We start from the raw sequence: 20,840 nt of genomic DNA, 5'->3' as shown, positions 1-20,840 counted from the left end.
TGGAAGGTTAGAAATGACCAGTTAGGAGCTACCTTATTGTACGCAGAGAATGGTGAAGACTTTAAAGCTATTTCTCTTTCAGCATTTAAGCAGCTGTTGTTTTCTGTTTTTTGTACTCATTTCCCTGAAGTCAACTCATCTACTTCTGTCTTTTAATGGAGGAAAACTATTCAAACGTTTGTCCCATGGATGTGTTAAATTTTATGATAAAAGAGATAACTTATACAAACCCAATATTTTATACAGCTGCTTTTGTGCTGAAATACCCCTGTCACTCTGAAGAAGTTTTATGTCTTATTTGCTAAATCAGAAGCTTCATTCTTCACTGATTTTATTCACGCTCTCTGGGATTACTCATTGTTTGCTTTCCTTGCTAACTGCAGGTTCTCAGGACAACATGCCCTTTCTTGTCAGGAGATTTGGCAAACACAGAAAGGCTGTTTTTTATTTCTTCAAAATGTTGAACTCTGGAAGCAAAAGAATTTTTTGAACTTTAGATATTTGTTTTTGTCTAGACTGTCATACATACCTCTTTAGCAATCTTAAAGTTGGCAGAGTTTTCAGAATGCTTTTATATGAATAAAAGATGTTATTTTTAGAGTATGTCACTTACCTCTATTGTTGTCAATGAAGTTATTGTTCCCATAATAAAAGTAGGATTATATTTAGGGGATCATATTTGTAGCATTTGAAAAACACTAAAGAATTTTTTAATTTCCTGGAAAATAAGTAGGACGCTGCTTTTTTTTTGGGGGGGGGGTCACACCTAGCGATGCACAGGGGTTACTCTCTGCACTCAGGAATTACTTTTGGCAGTGCTTGGGGGACCATTAGGGATGCTGGGAATCGAACCTGGGTCAGCGTGTGCGAGGCAAATGCCCTACCCGCTGTGCTATTGCTCCAGCCCCGGACGCTGCTTTTCATGGTTACTGAAGCTATAATGTGCTATAAAAAATGTAACTAGATTTCTTTGAAGACATGTCTTTTCATCAAATAAAAATAAGAGAACAAATTGTTAATCATTCTAAGATTAATGATATATTTTCAGTTTCTCATATAAACAATCTCCCAAGTAGTAAATTTTCTCACATTTTATTCCCCATGCTACCTCTGAGTCCTTGTTCTCTTTCTTTCTGTAGATCCACAGATAATTATAACGTGCAAACAAGAATTCACATAGGATGCTTCTGTTTGAAACATCTTCTTAGAAGTTAATGAATGAGTTCTTAGTGATTTGGGGGTGGAGTCAGGGTGGATGCTACTTTTTTTTTTTTTTTGATGGTTCATGGATTTTACCTTGTTTTGTATTCTTGGAAAGCTTTGTTTTGAAGTAAAACTTTCCTAATTAGCCTCTGGTCTTGAGTTAAATTTGCAGCTACAATATTTTTGCCCAGTTTTATATAGAAGTACAGGGGGCCTCGCTCAAAGACATTTTAGCCAACAACAGGTTGTAGTACAACCGAATGTTTACAAAAGGAGATCCTGATATATTGGTGGGGAGTTGGGGAGGTGGGGCAATATGTGAACTAGACATGTACACTGGTGGAGGGATGGGTGTTGGAATATTGTATGACTGAAATCAGTTATGAACAGCTTTATGTATATCTCACAGTGATTCAATTAAAAAGTTTCAAAAAAAGAATCTGTGGTATAAAGCATTGTTTAAGTCTTACAAAATACAAAGAGATGAAGGTCTGGTATATGAGAGAGGAAAAGATAGGGAGTTCACACATATCAGCTGTGCTATTGCTCCAGCCCCTCAATTTTGATTCTTAATGAATTGAGTTGACTAGTTGGGAAGATACAGGATGTGTATGTAAAATAAACAATGCATTTGTAGTATGTGATTATTCTGAGTGCTGAATTGACTATGATAGCCCAGGAATAGAATGAGAGAAGGGATCAGACAGAAAAGCAAGGGTTTGGAAGACTAAACAAAAAAGTCTTGGAAGGCTTTGCAGAAGAGCTCTCTGTAAGGGAGAGTAGGATGGCAGAAGACAAATGAGAACGGAGCATCCTGAATGAGCATGCTGTGTGCGTGGCATTGAATTGAGTGCCTGCTTTAATTAATTAATTAATTAATTTTTTGGGTCACACCCGGCGATGCACAGGGGTCACTCCTGGCTATGCACTCAGGAATTACCCCTGTCGGTGCTCAGGGGACCATATGGGATGCTGGGATTTGAACACGGGTCGGCCGTGTGCAAGGCAAATGCCCTACCCACTGTGCTATCGCTCCAGCCCCATGCACTAGTATTTTTATGGGAAAAAAAGTCATTCTAACTGTTGTGTAATTATTCCATGATATCATAATCTTTTCTGAATGATTAAATCATGGATGAACTTTTTAACATATTTAAAACCTAGCTTTTAGGTTTGGGGAGAAACACTGTGAAAAAGGTTTGTGTTGGTCTGAGGGCAATTGTTGGAGTAGGCCAGCTGAAATAGGTTGATTGGAACAAAGAACTCGGTTGAGAAATTTGTAGGTGTAAGTTACATTATTGAATTTTTAAAACTTTTCTTGCTGCGTTAATTTGCGGTATACAGTAGTTTCTGAAAGAAGAAATAATAGGCGTTTGGTGAAAATTTCTGTATTAAGCACAGACCCAGCATCAATATTTAGAAATGTTAAATAGATTGGTGGAAATAGATTGGTAGAAATGTAATGTTGAGTTAGTATGTGAGAAAACTTAATAAAGTGGATTTTTTTTTCCTTCTAGGCCGGACCTGATAGACATGAATACTGTTGCTGTTCAAAGCAACCTTGCAAATTTAGAACATGCATTTTATGTAGCAGAAAAAATCGGTGTCATTAGACTTCTTGATCCTGAAGGTGAGCTGTTTTGTGGTCTCTTTGTAGACTGAAGTGAAAATCTGATCCGAAGGTCTCAGAATTTTGAAATAATTTCTGCTACTGCTTTTAGATGTTGATGTCTCCTCACCTGATGAAAAATCAGTAATAACTTATGTGTCATCCCTCTATGATGCATTTCCCAAAGTCCCAGAAGGTGGTGAAGGCATCGGTGCAAATGTAAGTATTTCTGATTACTCTATCCTTAAAACTGCTTATTCAGTAATATTTATATTACTGAATATAATTATTGAATATAAATTAATGAATATAAATAATGATTCAGTAATAATTAGCTCACTGATGTTTTGGATGTGCATTTTTGTTTGTTTGCTTTTTGGGCCACACCTTACAGTTTTCAGGGTTTATCCCATAAGTGCCAGGCATCAGACCTGAGGTACCTTCATTCAGAACCTATGATCAACCTTTTGTATCTTTTTTTTCCCCTGGATATACTTTATGTAGTTTTAAAATATTAAATATTTTAATTGACCATTGTTTTACTATTTAATAAACTATAAGATAAGAATTTGAAGGCACCATTCTACCACTAAAATTATGACTAAAACCATTTATTCTGCATCATAGATAAAATAAGTTGCAGAGCATTTTGTGTGTAATAGCTATAGGAGTAATAGTTGAATGATTTTGGAAAATTTTAGTTTAATTTGCTGCTGTATTCCAACTTCTCTATATGTTGACTGATTCTAGGACATTTCAATTTTGAAATCACTCTCATGTTTATTAACTCATAATTCCATGAAATAAATGTTTTTGTGTTTTAAAGGTAAGATTCAGAGGAAAGTCACTTGATTTTGCTAGATTTTTACCAGACTGACTTTGTGAGCATGGTCTCTGATACATAGCTTCCCAGTCTTTATTATTGCACTCTCACCCAGAGGTCTACATATTGCAGTTCAGTAACACATTTGGTAGAGGTCGTGTTAGCAGGTCCTTATATGTTTCTGGGAGAGAGCAGGTAATCCTGTATGTGCATTTCCAGATGATCTCTGAGCCCCACTTCCCATCCCTGGGTTTCTCCCTTCCTCCTGATAGATACATTTTTGTTTTCTTTGAAGATTTAGGAGCTCACCTTGGTGGGCTCAATTTTCTGGTCTCTCTTCGTCACTGTGTTGTTATTTCTGGACTTCCATTTTCCTTCTCTTACTTTTTCTCTCCAAGATCTTATCCTGTCTCGATATGAAACTTGCTCCCGTGCTCATCCTCTCCTCTGATCTTTGCCTGTAACTCAGTGAAACTTAGCTTTTCTAATATTTCTTGTGAACATGTCTTGTTTATCTTTTCACTCCCTCCACTAAATTTCTGACATATCTCTTTACACTGAAATGGGAATGAAATCTTGTCCCTGGCTTTTCATCACCATTATGTTTCTTCATTATGTACCCTGCTGCCAGATTAGCTTGAAAAAATTTAGTGATTATATCGAACACGCAGGATTAAATCTAATCTAGATATTATGACTTTCAAAATTCTGCATATGTTAATTTCACTTACTGACATAATGTGTGATGTCTCAACATGAACAGTTTGCTCGTAGCCAGGCAATTTGTGTTTCAGAATCCCAACTCGCTTAGACGCCCTGCTGTGTTTTCTGCCTCTCTCCCCTCCCCCCCCATGACTGTTCAGGGACTTCCTTTGTCAAAAAGCTTTTAGTAACTATTTTGAAGCACATACGTGGCTTACTTTACTTTTACCTTGACTCCTGTTTCAGGTATTTCAACACCTAATTAAACACTGCTTTTAATTTTCTCTAACTGGTTTGTAGGAATCATCCTTGCCTCCCCATCTCAACAGTAACTCTTTGATAGGAGGTATTGTCTTTAATATATTTTATTTTTCTTGCCACATTTAGTCCAATGTTTTGAACATAATAAGCACCCACCTAGTACTTAATTGAAAATGGAAGTTGACAGTCTTTCTGTCCCTCCCACTTTAAAAAAGTTTGCTTAGTGAGTCCTTGAAGAATGCCACCGTGTGTTTTCTATAGTTTCCATTGCTGCCTAATTTTTTTTTACGCATTGTATAGCTCCTTTGAGTTTCAGGTCCTCAGTGGACTTCGATAGTTAGAGGGTTGCAGAGGCAGCTGCTACCTTAGCTTATGCAAGACCTTACTCCTCCTTCTTGATCACCTGACTTAGGCCACAAAGTGATTGTGGAGTTTTTTCCTATTGTTCTTGGAGTGGTCTCAAGCTTCTCAGCACAGTGTTCCTGGCAATCACTATCTCTGATCAGAATTGGCACTGATTTGGTTAATCTTAGTGGTCAGAGTTTGATCCCATGTTTTTAAAGCTGTCTATGTGGAAAGAATTTGGACTGGGTGGAAAATAGAAAGCATTTAGTTGGCTTTCTTGGGTGTAGACATATGAAAGTTCATAGTATGATGACCGACCGAATTGGTATGATTGCTGATATCTACAGACATAGATCTTTTCTGTCATTTTTTTTTTTGTTCCAGGATGTTGAAGTCAAATGGATTGAATACCAGAATATGGTGAACTACCTCATTCAGTGGATTAGACACCATGTGACCACCATGTCTGAGAGAACATTTCCTAATAATCCTGTAGAGCTAAAGGTCTGTGTCTCTAGGATTTCTTTGTTTCTGTATTTATATTTCGTTGTGGGGTTCCTGGGATTGAACCCCAAGCTTTTTACATGTTTGGCATAAACTTGAGGAGTGTTTTGTTTTGGGGCCATACTTGGCTGCACTCAGGCCTTACTCCTGACTCCAGGCTCAGGTATTACTCCTTGGAGGGGCTTGGGGACCCATATAGGGTGCAGGGATCAAATCTGGACCAACCATATGCAAGGCTTAATCCATTATATTTTCTCTCTGGCTAGTGAGACAAAAACTTTTAAATGATGCTATCATAGTTCCACAATCTGAAATTTAAAAAAAAATCTCCTATATTAAGCCACTGATAAGTTGGCATAATTAAAATTTGTCACCGTGTAATATAGTGTGAAGGTAAACATCATTAATTAAAACATAACAGCATTTTGAAGAAATTTATAGTGCCTCAGTTTTAGTTGGGGAGAGATTCAAGGTTTAGTCTGAGCTAGTCATGTACTGACATTGCCAGTTTGCTTTTGGTTTATTTGGTTTATTAATACTTGAATTTCTTCAGATGGCTAGAATAGAAGGTGCTGCAAGAAGGCTTCAAAAGTGTGGCAAAGACTGGAAGACAGCCAGTGGTCACACACTAGCAAAAAACTGTCTTCCAGAAACTTCTTTTATAGAGCAATATGCATACTGTATTTCACCAAGAATTCAGAGATACTTATTCTGACTTCAAATAGAAATGAATTCATGATTTAGAAAACTGCTTGCTATTACTTACAAAGTTATGTTCAATTCTGTGAGCAAAGGCATAGAAATATAAAAGAAAAACACACTGAAATTGAAGTCACCTCATTTATGTATTTGGATTTATAATAGCAAAGTAATCAATTTTATTTCAAGATATTGTTACCTGATTATTAACAGTAAAGTTTAGTTCCTTGAATTATAGGTTTTGTTTTAATGATTGAACTGAGATCACAAAAACTGTCATAATAGAGAGCGAGTTAAATTAAATCTATTTGTTATGTTTATCCAAATATAGAGCATATCTGTGGAGTGGCTCTTATTTACCATGGGCATGAGGTTACTTGGCATATCATAATATAATGCCTTTAAAATATTCTCAGTTTGATGCTTCCTAATATGCAGATAAATATTTTCAGGACAAGAAAGCTTTCCATCTTCTGTCACCATATCTATCATGGATAGCAAAAGCACATACAGGCATTGCATCCTTCCTTACAGAAGCACTCTATTCAGAGTTCCAGACGGCTGTCAGATTTCTAGTTCAAATATTTCCAAATGGATTCCAATTTTACGTATAGTTGAGCAAATTGACTTCTGGGTAACACAGATTCTTAAAGTTAGGAAAGAAGTTTGACTGAGCAACAGATCACTGCTAGTAATCTTTGAGGTTAGCGCATGATATTGGGAAGAAAATACACTTTGGGGACAAAATGGCGAATAAATTCATTATCTGCCCAGACAACAAATTGGAATCCTTCTGAAATGTGTTCTGCCTGAATGAAGATTGACAGGGACTTATTTTAGAACAGTATGAATTAAGGTGAAAGAATGAACACTTACTAAATATGGTGGTATTAAATATACATGCATTTGTATATTTGGGTACTTATGATACTGGGGATCAAGCTGATGTGGGGGAGGGTTGAGTGGGTCATCCCACAATTGGAGGAGGTAGCCACAAAAGAGGAAGTGTTGCAAAGTTATCCACCCCCCCCCCCCCCGCCCCCGCACCCAGCCCTCAGGACCTTGTGGGAGAAGTGCCCAGGGAGATCAGGACCTGTGAGTGTGCAGCTCTGCTAAGACAGCATCATCTGTCCTTGAGACCCACTCAGTTGGCATGGCGTGGGTGCTGGTCCCTACCTCCTAAGTTGGGGGAGCGGTGGTTTGCAGGTTGTGGTGAGGCCATGCTGTGCCAAGGAAAAGAGGAATTCAGTCCTGGCCTCCGAAGGCTTCTAGGTTCATTGTCTGTTCCCACAGAACAGAATCTCAGGAGAAGACAGTGAAGCAAAAAATAATTCTTAGTATTTTATCAGACATCTCGTTAATAACAAGGTATGGAAGAGAAGAGAACCAGGAAAGTACAGGCAAGGACTCTGTGCTCCCATGTGAGATGTGTGCTGATTGCAAAGTCAAAGGGAAGACATTAGAATCTCTTAAGTTGGGACGTAGGTGACCCCAGAACAGACTGAATCTAGCTTGCCTTTGCAAGGCTGATTTTTATAGCCTTTTTCAAGCTCTCTGGGCTTGCAGGGGCTTTCTGCAAGGTAAGAGCCCATTGCTAGGCCTGTCCATTGCTAGACCACCACACGAAGACTGGTGGTCTTCAGTCATAAAAGGGTTTATGTTCCCACTGAATTGTCTTTTGGTAGGTTCCAGGCCTTGTGGTTTGAACTGAGTCTTCAACCTGGAGCGGGGGCCTAGAATTCTTAAATATTTCTTGATTTTTTTTTTTTAAATGCTTTCTTGATACTAAATGCTAAGGGGCTCCCTTACTTGGCTGCTTACTTCACACAAGGATGTCACATATGCTTGGCAGGCGTTTTACCATTGAACCTCACCCCCAAGCTAAGTAATTTTTATAAAGATCTTTTTCAATAAAATAATAAGTATATTTAGAATATTCTCTAGTTTATATCTTCAATTATTTATGAAATACATAAACTAGTAAATAGTTAATTAACTAGTTAATAATTGCATGTTAATATTATTTCCATATGTAGAAGCCAGCATCTAACTTTGTTACTTTGATCAGTGGGACATTGAAGCAGAAACAGTCAAGTAGATAGGGGGCCCCCCTGGCAACGAGTTTCTCAGGAACTAATTAAATGAAGATGTGTAGGGGACTGGAGTCATAGTGCAGCAGGTAGGGCATATGCCTTGCATGAGGCCGACCCAGGTTCGATTCCCAGCACCCCATATGGTTCTCTGAGCACTGCCAGGAGTAATTCCTGAATGCAGAGCCAGGAGTAACCCCTGTGCATCATCAGGTGTGACTCAAAAAGCAAAAACAAACAAACATAAAACAAAAAATGAAACAAGATGTGATTTAGGGGCCAGAGACCTAGTACCATGGAGAAGGTGCTTGCCTTGTACACAGGTTTGATCCCCAACACCACAAATGTCCCCCTGAGTCCTGCTAGCAGTGACTCCTGAGCACAGACTCAGAAATAACCACTGAGCACAGGTGGTTGTGGCCCAACCCCTCCTACCCCAACCCTCCAAACAGAGTATGAAATCAGAATTTGATTTAAATTATCTTAGTTCCTAGCTATAAAGTAGCCTCAAAACTTGAGGGCTGGATCCCTTTGGTGACCACAGGAATTGGGGCCTGATCAGACACTGTCACCAGCACTGGCCCAGAGAAGGGTGGTTCCCCAGGGAGAGAAACTTCAACAGGAACCAAAGTTTGTGATCATTTTAATTTGTGGAATAAAAAGTAACATGATGGGAGACTAACACCCGAGGAGAGTAGAGATAAGGGTCCGGAGGATCGTTCCATGGCTTGGAAGCCAGCCTCAAATGCTAGGGCCAAGATAGAGAAGGCAACTGAGAAAGAGAAGGGACCACCAAGTAAAGGATGCTTGGAGGACTAGCTCAGGATGAGAGATGTGTGCTGAAAGTAGACTATGGACCAAACATGATGGCCACTTAGTACCCGTATTGCAAACCATAACTTTCATGAGCTGCCTGGGAGACCAGCATCCGAACTATACTTTAGCTGTATCTAAGTGGTAAGCATTCCATTTTCCAGATAGATAAACTAGAAGACTTGATTTTTCCTTATGGGAATTGTATTAGATTATTTCCTCATAAATGAAAAGCTGAAGTGCAGCCTTTCGAAAGTTTATATCACAAAGAAATTTGGGTATGCAGAGCTTCTTATTTGGATTTGGAGACAAATGTAGCAGGGTTACTGCAAACACAGACATGGTGTAGTAATTCTTTAGATACCTCCATGGCATATGTCCAGTCATGACTAGCATCCATAAGTACCCTCATGAAATTGCATATAACATAGTCACCAGCGAAGAATTGGTAGTTTCCTGTGTGTCAGTTTTGTTTTATACAGGTGACTGCATATGACAGAGTGGCTTTTTCTTTTTTCTTTTGTGATGCTTGGGATCCAGTTTAGAGTCTCACACACACAGGGTTCTGCCACTGAGCCACCGCATGGCCCTTTAGCTAGCATTCAGTGTGGTAATGTTACATAATGATGAAAGCAAAGTTTTGAAGTTTGGCTCTTACCATTTACTTTCTCTCCCCTTTAGGCACTTTATAGTCAGTATTTACAATTTAAAGAAACAGAAATTCCACCAAAGGAGACAGAAAAGTCAAAAATTAAACGCCTCTATAAATTACTAGAGGTAAGCAGAAATGCTCTTGGTGTGATCAGTCATAGATGTCTTTTAACAAACTTCTCCTCACATTAAAAATGTCTTTCCTTCAAGATTTGGATAGAATTTGGCCGCATCAAACTCCTTCAAGGTTATCATCCAAATGATATTGAAAAAGAATGGGGGAAACTCATTATCGCCATGCTCGAGAGAGAGAAGGCACTTCGTCCTGAAGTAGAAAGGTAGGTCGGAGCTGTTTTCTGTCCTGAGAGCACTGTGGAGAGGAGACTGGTTGGTTTTGTGGAAGGAGTTTAAGTTTGAGAACCAGGTGGATTTTGGACCAATATTCACTTTTTCCCCTTATATTGCCTGGGTAACCTTGAATAAGCCATTATGTCTTTCCAGTGTTTCTTTTTCTCTTATCTGGAAACTGTTCTGAGAGGTTTGAGGGGCAAATCAGTGAAGTCTTGTTCATAAGGACCAGATGGGCTGGTTTGGTGTGGTGACGTCTCATCTAGTAAGGTGGTTACCATTTTGAAACAATCAAAATGGCCCAGGAGAATCTCTCAAGCTGGCTCTTTTAAGTCATCAGGCCCAGATATGAAAGCTCATGCATACATCAACAATGAACCTATTTAGTTTCTTGTTATATTTTTGGCTCTGACTCGCTTTTCACGGAGCCATGGGAAGACAAACAATGGACAGTATGCTTTGCCTTTAAAGGAAATCATTATTATTATGAATGAAATTGTTATTCACTGTCATCCAGTTGTTTGTTGATTTACTCGAGCGGGCACCAGTAACGTCTCTGTTACACTCAGCCCTGAGATTTAAGCAGCCTCTCCTTACTCGTCTTTACCAACGATTCAAGGCTGTTTCAGAGTCAGGGGAATGAGACCTATCGTTACTATTTTTGGCATAGCAAATACACCACGGGTAGCTTGCCAGGCTCTGCCATGTGGGCAGGATACTCTCCGTAGCTTGCCGGGCTCTCCAAGATATATGTATGAAATTGTTGTTATTATTATTAATTATTATTATTATTATTATCATCATTGTTATTTTTGGGGTGGGGGCTTGGGGACTGTCCCCAGTGTCTCAGAGCTTATTCCTGCTCTGCACTCTGGGATCAATCCTGATGAATCTGGGGGACCATATGTAGTGCGAGGGATCAAACCTGGGGTCAACTGTTTGCAAGGCAAATGCCTTTCCCGCTTGTGTACCCTTTGGCCCCCATTTAAAGGAAATTGAGTGACCAAAACTGCCCAGTAAATGTGAGTTTTAATTCCCTTTTGTCCTGGTGTTATAAATGCATTTTCCCAAATTCATCATGCATTCTGCTTTGGCATTTAAACTTTCCCAGCAGTGCTTAGTGACAGGGACCCAGGCACTACTCCTGTGATTCTCAAGCTGATGGTTTATTGTGCTTGGGGAACTGTGCTCAGAGATGGCCCATTGATGCCCTATGTGCTTAGAGCCAGGCAGTGCCAGGGGTTGAATTGAGGCTTCACACATTCTACCCACTGACATCATTTCACAAGCCACCCTGGAGACCAAAATCAAAACTGTGTTTTAGGGGCCAGAAAGATAGTCCATTGGGTAGGGCAGTTGCCTTTCATGTAGCCAGCCTCAGGTTCAATCCCTGGCACCCCATCTCATTCCCCAAGCCCAGTTAGGAGTTATTCCTGAGCACAGTGCTAACAGTAGTCCTGGGCACTGCCAGCTCTGGCCCCCAAACCAAAAAACAGCAGGAACAACAAAACTATACTTTAATCCTATCTAGATAGTAGGAATTCTGTTTCAAGAACATATAAAATAGAAGAGAATGAGCGGCAGCCCTTTGAAATATCTCCCTGGGTGTTCAATGACTTTTTTTTTAACCCCTCCTCGAGGTAAGTAGTTCTAGTTAGGAAAATTGAGTGATATAATGTGTGAGAGAGGGAAGTAGGAAGAGAGAAAATGAAGGAAAGAGAGAGAGAGAGGAGAATCATCAAGTGAAAGAAAGGAAGTTACATAAACCAGGCTGTGATGTTTAGGTGAGAGAGAGAGAGAGAGAGAGAGAGAGAGAGAGAGAGAGAGAGAGAACCATCAAGTGAAAGAAAGGAAGTTACATAAACCAGGCTGTGATGTTTCGGTGGCTCCATAGCCCATCATTCACTCTTTATTATCTCAGCTCTCTTTCTGTGTCCTATTTCCTGGGAGGGCACTGCTTGGTCCCAGGAGATGTTATAGAATGAATCTGTCTCTGTCAGATCCTTATTCCACAGCCTGAATCTCAGTATGTGGGAACCCCAGTCCCTCATAGCTGTGCACCCCTTAGGGGCTGGACCTTACAGCACACAGGCCATGCTTCAGCCTCTTGGGCCTCACACCAGCCACAGTGCCGCTCTGGGGCTCTGTCAAGCTGGGCCCCCTCTCCTCCATGGGCAGTCTCGTTACACCATTTCTTTGGCAGGGACATTGATTTCATTATCTTTATCATTCTAATCACACTCAGATCTTGGCTCCAGTATTACTTTCGTAAGAAACTTTTCCGTGATGTCCCGGCCAGTGAAGATGTCTTGGTTATAATTCTCATGTTTGACCAGTTTAGTTCCTTTTGTAACACTTTTGCTTGTGATTGTGTCTTGATTTCTGTGGTCGTATGGAGAAGGGCTGCAGTGTGCTTTGGGAATGTGGAAACTAGTGTTCTGCTGCCAGAGCCTAAGACAGGGCTTGGTAGCCTGGAGGTGCTGACTGGACTCAGGCTCGGTGACGCACATGCAGCTTCAGTGTTGAAATAGGAAATAACGTGTGGAAAATAAAAGAAGAAATCTAATTTGCAGTTTCTTTATTAAGTTTTCTCCCTAGACTCTTGTTTTGGAATAATATCAAATTTATGCAATTGGATTGTTAGAACCAAAGCAGTTTGGAACTAACCAGGTTCATAAAATGGGCCTTTCATAAGAAGAAATTCTGGGTGATTTAAATGAAATATTTAAACCAGTCATCTGAAATAATGAAAAAGCATCTTTGAAGAATGCATGCAGTATTAAATTTTGATACTTTAATAAAATAATCTAGTAGTTCAGATTTCCAGATTCAGGAACCAGTCCATCTTGCACTAGATTATAAGCTTAATTCATAAGCTATGCAAGCTCAGATATATTCCCTAACTTGCTAAGCCTCAGTTTCCTCATTTGTAAATAGGATTTAATAATACATATTATATTTCATGGTTGTGAGTATAAGATGAGGTGGTATATGTGAAAGATGAGGTAATATCCTGTCATATAACAATTGCTTAAGTAATGTTAGGTGTAGCTATTATTATTTTCACTTTTTCTGCTTAGTAGAAAGCACAGCACTCACAATTTCTCAATTCTTGTCTTTAGTGTGGAGAAGCAACAGTTTAGGTTTGTTGTATTAAGTGTAGAAAAATATTTAGGAGCATGGTTGAAAACATGCTTTTATTTTTCTTGATAGAACAAGCTTTTTGGCATAACTATTTATTAACTGCAACTAATAGCTATGTGGACTGGCAGTGTGCAGACGACAGATGAGAAATGGCCAGTGTTCTTTTGCCTTGTAATATCCTCTAGAATGGAAAAACAGGCACAGATAAATTTGCAACCATTTCATGGATATTCTTCTTAGCCCTTAGCTTTTCAACAATAAAAAAAAACATTAAAATTAGAAATAATATTACTGAGAACATGTGATGTAAAGGAAGATATATACTTTTCCAGTTCATTTGGCCTCAGAAGCAAATGATACGCTGGTTAAAGTGGAAATGAATTTGTTTCTCGTCCGACTCACTCATTTATGCTTGCTTTGAACTGTCAGTTTTTAGCCTGTGTTCTTCAGTACAGAACTGCAATTTATAGAAGTCAGGGGTGTGATTGAGTATTTGTGTTCTTCTAACTGATGATTTGGTATTGCCAGAATAACTTTTCCTAATCATTACCTGTGCTTCAGTGAGACATCTGAGTTGTTTTTCAGGTGGTTGCAATTGAATGACTCTTGGTGAAAATATTTGGCTAGTCTTCTTCGGTGACGCCCCAATCAGTTTGCCCTGTTCGTACTTGTAGGGTTTTAATGCAGACTACAAAAGGCAAACATTAACTAGCTTTAGGCAAGATTCTTTTGAATAGTTATCAGCATATCATTTGCCATGTGTTGAATATGCATGTCGGAGCATATTTAAAGAGCCTGAGCCGCTGTGACATTCCAGTGGATATTTTTTCTCCGTTAGAAGTTGAGCTTTGTTTAAAACCTACAATTTTAGTCAAAAAAGAACATCATTTAAGGAATAAAAATGCATAGTAGCAGTTATAGTTACTATAGCAGTGATTCTGTGTTTAGTAACACTACGAGCGCTCGAACCAGTCTTGATTCAAATGAAAATTTTCTCTCCGTTAATTGTCCAACGCTGATCAACTCCTGTATTAGCTTTGGCAATGAATCCTTTAATGGACACAGGTATTGAACTGTTGGTGTGAGATTCTATTTTACTTTTTGATCGGCAGCATTTTTCAGGATGGTGAGCTGACTTCACTAGGAGAGGATTTATTTTATTTTATTTTATTTTTTCAGGTTGGAAATGTTGCAGCAGATTGCTAACCGCGTTCAGAGGGACAGTGTCATCTGTGAAGACAAACTAATGCTTGCACGGAAAGCTCTCCAGAGTGTAAGTTTGAAGAGCCAGTGGGAGATTGTAACTTAGGGGTTTGTGTGGATGAATGGATTAGAACTTCTGCATAACTTTTGGCCATTTATTGGCATTTATTTTCTAGACTTTAAATATCAGACATTAAAACTTGTTAAAGATTTTGATCACTGCTCTCTTGAGTAAATAGGAGTGAAAGGAAGACATCTTTGAGCTGAAAGGGAAGACAGAAAACCCAACTAGACTTTTGTTCCGATATCTGCAGGACTATATTTTTTAAGTTTTGAAACTTATTTCACAGAATCAATATTGCATTTTGTTTTGTTTTTTAAATACAGGATTCTAAAAGATTAGAATCAGGGGTGCAGTTTCAGAATGAAGCAGAGATTGCCGGGTATATACTTGAATGTGAGAACCTTCTACGCCAGCATGTAATTGATGTTCAGATTCTAATTGATGGAAAATATTACCAGGCAGATCAGTTGGTACAGAGGTTAGTACTGCTTATTCATCCCAAGTCCTTTTATATAGTTGTTCATGGTTCCTTCATGATAGGAATGTGTATAGGGGAGCAATGGATAAAATGTCTTTGTTACTTCTTTTTTGGGTATCGAATACTGTCACATAAATTCTGGCACATTTTGCTGTGTAAAGTTGATATTTATCCTTCAACGGAAACAATAGAAACATTTTATGATATGTATAATTTTAAGATTACAGTAACTAATAATACTTAGTGTTAATGTGATATATCACTTGAAAAAAGTATCTTTTAGAGAAAAGTATCTTTTAGTTGAAGTTTTTCAGTTTTCTCTATTGTATGAAAAGCTGTTGGAAAGATACACACGTATACACGTCTAGGAAGTAGGAATGAGGGGAGGAATAAAACCTTTTGGGTTGTATGCTATATCTATACTGGAGATGGATATGGTTGTATATTTAAGTAAAACATATTAATTGATGTTTTCATTTGTTGATTTCACTTTTAGAAATTACAGTGATTTAAAATACAATAAAAACTAGAAAAGCTTTTCATACATGCCAGAAATAATTCTAGTAGCAGAAATGTAGAAATAGCCTAAGTTTAAATAGCAAGAGAAAAATCACATTAAAATGTAGCATTTGTGCTCATTATAAATTATAGGTAAGAACTATACATCAGTGCACGAACTACAAATTCAGTGAAAAGTCGCTATCCTACAAAGCTTTACCAATATTTTGCAGTAACTTTTTTAAGAAGTGGACTTTATTGTTTGAGCAGGTTAGATTTGTGGAAGAAATGAGTGGGAAGTACAGACAGTCCCCAAAATCTCTGTCCCCTTATTAACATTGTGAGTTTGTGATACATTTGTTATCATTGATTAGCCGGCATATATATATGTTATTGTTTATGAAAGTTCACCATTTATTTTATATTACATTCTTTTTTTTTTTCAAAAATGCCTATATATTGTACCTTCCAGGGTTGCAAAAATGCGCGATGAAATTATGGCCTTAAGGAATGAATGTTCTTCCGTGTACAGCAAAGGGCGCATGCTGACGACGGAACAGACAAAGCTCATGATATCAGGAATCACTCAAAGCCTAAACTCAGGATTTGCACAGACCTTAAATCCCTGTCTGAACTCAGGGCTGACCCAGAGTTTAACACCGTCCCTGACTTCTTCAAGTGTGACCTCAGGCCTGTCATCTGGCCTGACCTCCCGACTGACTCCCTCTGTCACTCCAGCTTACACACCTGGCTTCCCATCAGGAGTGGTTACACACTTCAGTTCAGGAGTAGAGACAAATTCATTGCAAACGCCAAAACTGATGCAGATCCGAAAGCCTCTTGTCAAGTCTTCCCTGCTGGATCAGAACTTAACCGAAGAGGAAGTAAACATGAAATTTGTTCAGGACCTTTTAAATTGGGTGGATGAGATGCAGGTACAATTTTTATTTTTCTTGAGAACTTCAGTCTACTGCTCTCAGTTTCTTTTTCACATCTACTATTTTTTTTTGTTGTTATTGTGTAAAGGTGCAGCTGGACCACACTGAATGGGGGTCAGATTTGCCAAGTGTGGAAAGCCATCTAGAAAATCATAAAAATGTCCACCGAGCTATTGAAGAATTTGAATCTAGCCTTAAAGAAGCTAAGATCAGTGAGGTATTAAAATTCAAGATCTATATGTATTTTACTTGACCTTCCTTTGTTATTTTGTTCTATATATAAAGATACCCTGACAAATAATAATAATATCGATGAGAACTTAAGAATTCCTTAAGGTTCTTAATCTTGGTCTCTTTTAAATTCTGTATGATAGATCCAAATGACGGCACCGCTTAAACTGACTTATACAGAAAAGTTGCACCGATTAGAGAGTCTCTATGCAAAACTTTTGGTAAGGATTTTTGGTTTTTCCTTTCAGTTTTCTTCTTTTTAACCTCTCTTTGACAAATCCATGATTCTTACATTGATCTTTCTTACACAGAATACATCCAGGAATCAGGAGAGGCACCTTGATACACTCCACAATTTTGTGACTCGTGCAACTAATGAACTTATATGGTTGAATGAAAAAGAAGAGGAGGAGGTTGCTTATGATTGGAGTGAAAGAAACACCCACATAGCTCGGAAGAAAGACTACCATGCTGTGAGTAAACAATGGTATCTGAGTGCTGGAATTGTATTTGGATTTAAATCTTTTTCCTTGACACACTTATGTGTTCTTTCCTAAATTAGGAATTAATGAGAGAGCTTGATCAAAAAGAAGAAAACATTAAAGCAGTGCAGGAGATAGCAGAGCAGCTACTTTTAGAAAATCACCCAGCCCGGTTAACTATTGAGGTACGTCCTAAAGTGTAATAGACATTTGATGATAAATTCCCATTCTCTTATTGCTAATAGGTCAGATAAGGATAGTTATTTCACTGAAATAAGTTATCATGCCACAAAATATCAGTAAAATTCTAGATCTTACTGGGAAATTTGGGGAATGTTCCATTTTGTCTTTTTCACATGAAAATATTTCACACATCTGTATGAAATGGCACATAAAGAATGTGCAAAAGCTACAAGGTTAGGATGCAGAGTAAGGACACTATAGTAAAGTAATGAATGGTCTGAATATTTATTGATACTCAAACTGCAAGTAATTATTCCTTGAAGGGTGGAGAGATGAAATTTAGAAAATATGATCAGAGGTTAAGGTTTTTAATATTTTACATGTGGGAGCCCTGGGTTTGATACCCAATACCATTTGTTTCCCTGTGCACAATCTGTGTATAACCCCCAAACATGGCCTGGCAAGGCCCCAGAAAAACTAGAATTCTGATGGGAATGGAAAATGTGATTATGAATCTGACTTCTGTAGAAGTGTTACTCTATTAAGGAATTTTGAGGGATAAAGTTAAATACGTCATGATTTGACGGGTCTAGCTAATGACTTGCGGTATGTGGGTAATTATGAACACAATTTCATATTTTATATGACAAACTAATAACAATGTATAATGTGTCTTTTATAGCTAATTTTCTCAGAGCAGCTTAATTTGAGGGCTCAGGTAATCTGACCCTGATATGCTGCCAGATTTCCAGTGCTGTGCTGTGCATTCCATTCAGAAAGCCTGCCCCAGCATGGTTTTTCCTAGAGGAAAAAATGCCAAACAAGAGTTTATTAACGACCCCTTGAGTGCCCTCTTGTGGAGATCAATAAGTTGCGCCTTAAATATGAAAGGGTGTTTTATGTTAAAGATGGGCTTTCTATAATACCTTTGCCCTCATAGAAGATACATTTCATTAAATAGCAATTCTAGTTAGTAAATATTTTATTTCATACTGTTGACATTTTAATTTAGGTCTTCCAAGCGGTATTGAGGTTGGGGGTGGGGGACCCTTGAGCAGTTCTCTGCCAGCTCGGCCAGAGAAGCCCTGAGACTGTGGAACTGTTTGGGCCCCGTGGTAGCCGGGATTACCCAGGTTTATCCCAGGGATGCTTGGGAGCTTCTGGGGCCACACTTGGCCGGGGAGAACATCTTAGCACCGGGAATGAATTGGGGTCAGTGCCATGTGAAGCAGGCACTTTAACCCCTGTGCCAACTCTCTGGCTTCTAAACAGACACTTTAAATGAAAACTGATGGGATTGCATGCTCCTTCTCTACTCAAACGTTTCTCATCACAAATAATTTGCTCTCACACCAAGAATCTATTCTGAAAATCTATGTAGTGAGCTACATAAATTCTTTAGAAGCAACAGCAACAAACTTTATTCAACTTTATAATCTCGTGTCAGCAGACAATTTCTGTGAACCAATAATAACAATTTTTTTTTTTTTTGCTTTTTGGGTCACACCCGGTGATGCACAGGGGTTACTCCTGGTTCTACACTCAGGAATTACTCCTGGTGGTGCTCAGGGGACCATATGGGATGCTGGGATTTGAACCCGGGTCGGCCACATGCAAGGCAAATGCCCTACCCGCTGTGCTATCGCTCCAGCCCGTAACAATTTTTTTTAAATAGTAAAATAAAATAGTAAAAAAGAATCAGGCACAAATACAGAAAGACGCACTGTAACACTGTAGCACTGTTGTCTTGTTGTTTCTGTTTTTGGCATATTGAATATGCCATGGGTAGCTTGCCAGGCTCTGCCGTGTAGGCGAGATACTCTTGGTAGCTTGCTGGGCTCTCCAAGAGGGACAGAGGAATCGAACTTGGGTTGGCCACATGCAAGGCAAATGCCCTACCCACTGTGCTATTGCTCCAGTCCTCAGTTACTGGAACTCTCAAAATAATTAGAGAAAGGAAAGGTGAAGGACAGGAAGATGTTGCGAAGGAAGATAAATTTGAGGATTTCACAAAGTAGGTGGAAGGATTAGGTAGGGAAGGAGAGAGAGGGACAGTTTTCCCAGTACCAGAGGTAGTTTGCCTCCACTCCAGATATTAAATGTTTTTTCATGGAAAAAATATCCAATTAGCTTTCCTCATATATTCTAAGACATTTCAAGTTTAACAGTAGGATGGTGTTGTCTGGATTTATTTAAAAAAATTTTTTTTATACTATGTTTGAGGTTCTTGAGCAGAATTGTACAGGTAAGAGGAGGGGGCTGGAGCAATAGCACAGCGGTTTGGGTGTTTGCCTTGCACGCGGCCAACCCAGGTTCAAGTCCCAGCATCCCATATGGTCACCTGAGCACTGCCAGGAGTAATTCCTGAGCACAGAGCCAGGAATAACCCCTGTGCATTGCCAGGTGTGACCCAAGAAGAAAAAAAAAAGAACTGAGAGGAGTATTTCGCTACATGGATTTGTCAGGTCTTATTCTGCTAAGTGACTCATCATCTGGGCAGAAGAGCCTTTGATCCTTAAAGCATTGTTGTGTGCTGAGGTGTTTCATTTCCAGCCTGTTGTGGTATTCTATCCTTCAGGCCTACCGAGCCGCAATGCAGACACAGTGGAGCTGGATCTTACAGCTCTGCCAGTGTGTGGAGCAACACATCAAGGAGAACTGTGCTTACTTTGAGGTATGTGAATGGAGTCACGTCTGCATCATGATGCTTTGCCTGACTTAAAATTCCTTCTAGCGTATTGTTCAGAGATGTATGTAAAGGGGGCCCGAGTCATAGCACAGCAGCAAGGCACTTGACTTACACGCGCCTGACCTGGGCTCGTTTCCAGCCACCCCATATGATTCCCTGAGCCCACCAGGAGTAAGCCTTGAGTACCACCGGGGTTGGCTCTTGCTCCCCCAGAAAAAAGAACCAAAAATAAAAAAACAACCCTTAAATCACAGATGTTAAATAAAATCTAGATACATATGTGATGTATAAAGGGAGATGAATGGAAATGTTTCCTTTGAGGGTTCAAGTCTGAAAGGACAAATATGTAGGAGGAAAGCCATTCAAAACAACTTTATTGACTGTCCTTGGGTGTCAGCTTCATGTGATGTTATTTTATACTCCACAAATGAGTGAAGTCCTTCTAAGGGTCAGGGGGATTGCCCCATAGCTGGAAGACTGCTTCATGAGCAGAGGGGCAAAGGCAGATGGAATAGAGAAGGGATCACTAAGAAAATGATGGCTGGAGGAATAAATCGAAATCGAGATGGGAGATGTGTGCCGAAAGTAGATAATGGACCAAACATGATGACCTCTCAGTGTCTGTGTTGCAAGCCATAATGCCCAAAAGTAGAGAGAGAGAATGGGGAATATTGTCTGCCATGGAAGCAGGGGGAGGGTGGGAAAGGGGGGATATACCTGGGATATTGGTGATGGGGAATGTGCACTGGTGGAGGGATGGGTGTTTGATCATTGTGAGATTGTAACCCAAACATGAAAGCTTGTAACTATCTCACAGGGATTCAATAAAATTTAAAATATTAAAAAAATAACTTTAAAATGTCCAAATGGATCTCTGAATTA

The 20,840-nt window shown here is 39.1% G+C and overlaps 1 protein-coding gene across 10 annotated transcripts in view; it reads left to right on the top strand.

Moving 5' to 3' along the window:
• The window catches only part of DST (dystonin), a 558,535-nt gene that overhangs the window by 358,776 nt on the left and 178,919 nt on the right, over window positions 1-20,840 (top strand). For all 10 annotated transcript variants that reach the window (XM_004605867.3, XM_055134251.1, XM_055134257.1 and 7 more), the window contains 13 exons: window positions 2,721-2,833; window positions 2,925-3,031; window positions 5,328-5,447; window positions 9,731-9,826; window positions 9,911-10,038; window positions 14,372-14,465; window positions 14,783-14,937; window positions 15,908-16,370; window positions 16,462-16,590; window positions 16,748-16,825; window positions 16,916-17,077; window positions 17,167-17,271; window positions 19,848-19,943. In XM_004605867.3, coding sequence (XP_004605924.2) covers window positions 2,721-2,833; window positions 2,925-3,031; window positions 5,328-5,447; window positions 9,731-9,826; window positions 9,911-10,038; window positions 14,372-14,465; window positions 14,783-14,937; window positions 15,908-16,370; window positions 16,462-16,590; window positions 16,748-16,825; window positions 16,916-17,077; window positions 17,167-17,271; window positions 19,848-19,943 — 1,846 coding nt within the window. The remainder of the gene's footprint in view (window positions 1-2,720; window positions 2,834-2,924; window positions 3,032-5,327; window positions 5,448-9,730; window positions 9,827-9,910; window positions 10,039-14,371; window positions 14,466-14,782; window positions 14,938-15,907; window positions 16,371-16,461; window positions 16,591-16,747; window positions 16,826-16,915; window positions 17,078-17,166; window positions 17,272-19,847; window positions 19,944-20,840) is intronic.

Source organism: Sorex araneus, chromosome 4 (genome assembly GCF_027595985.1).
Source record: "Sorex araneus isolate mSorAra2 chromosome 4, mSorAra2.pri, whole genome shotgun sequence".
Classification (NCBI taxonomy): Eukaryota; Metazoa; Chordata; class Mammalia; order Eulipotyphla; family Soricidae; genus Sorex; species Sorex araneus.
The sequence above is the reverse complement of the archived record's forward strand: the minus strand, read 5'-3'. Positions and strand labels throughout refer to the sequence as shown.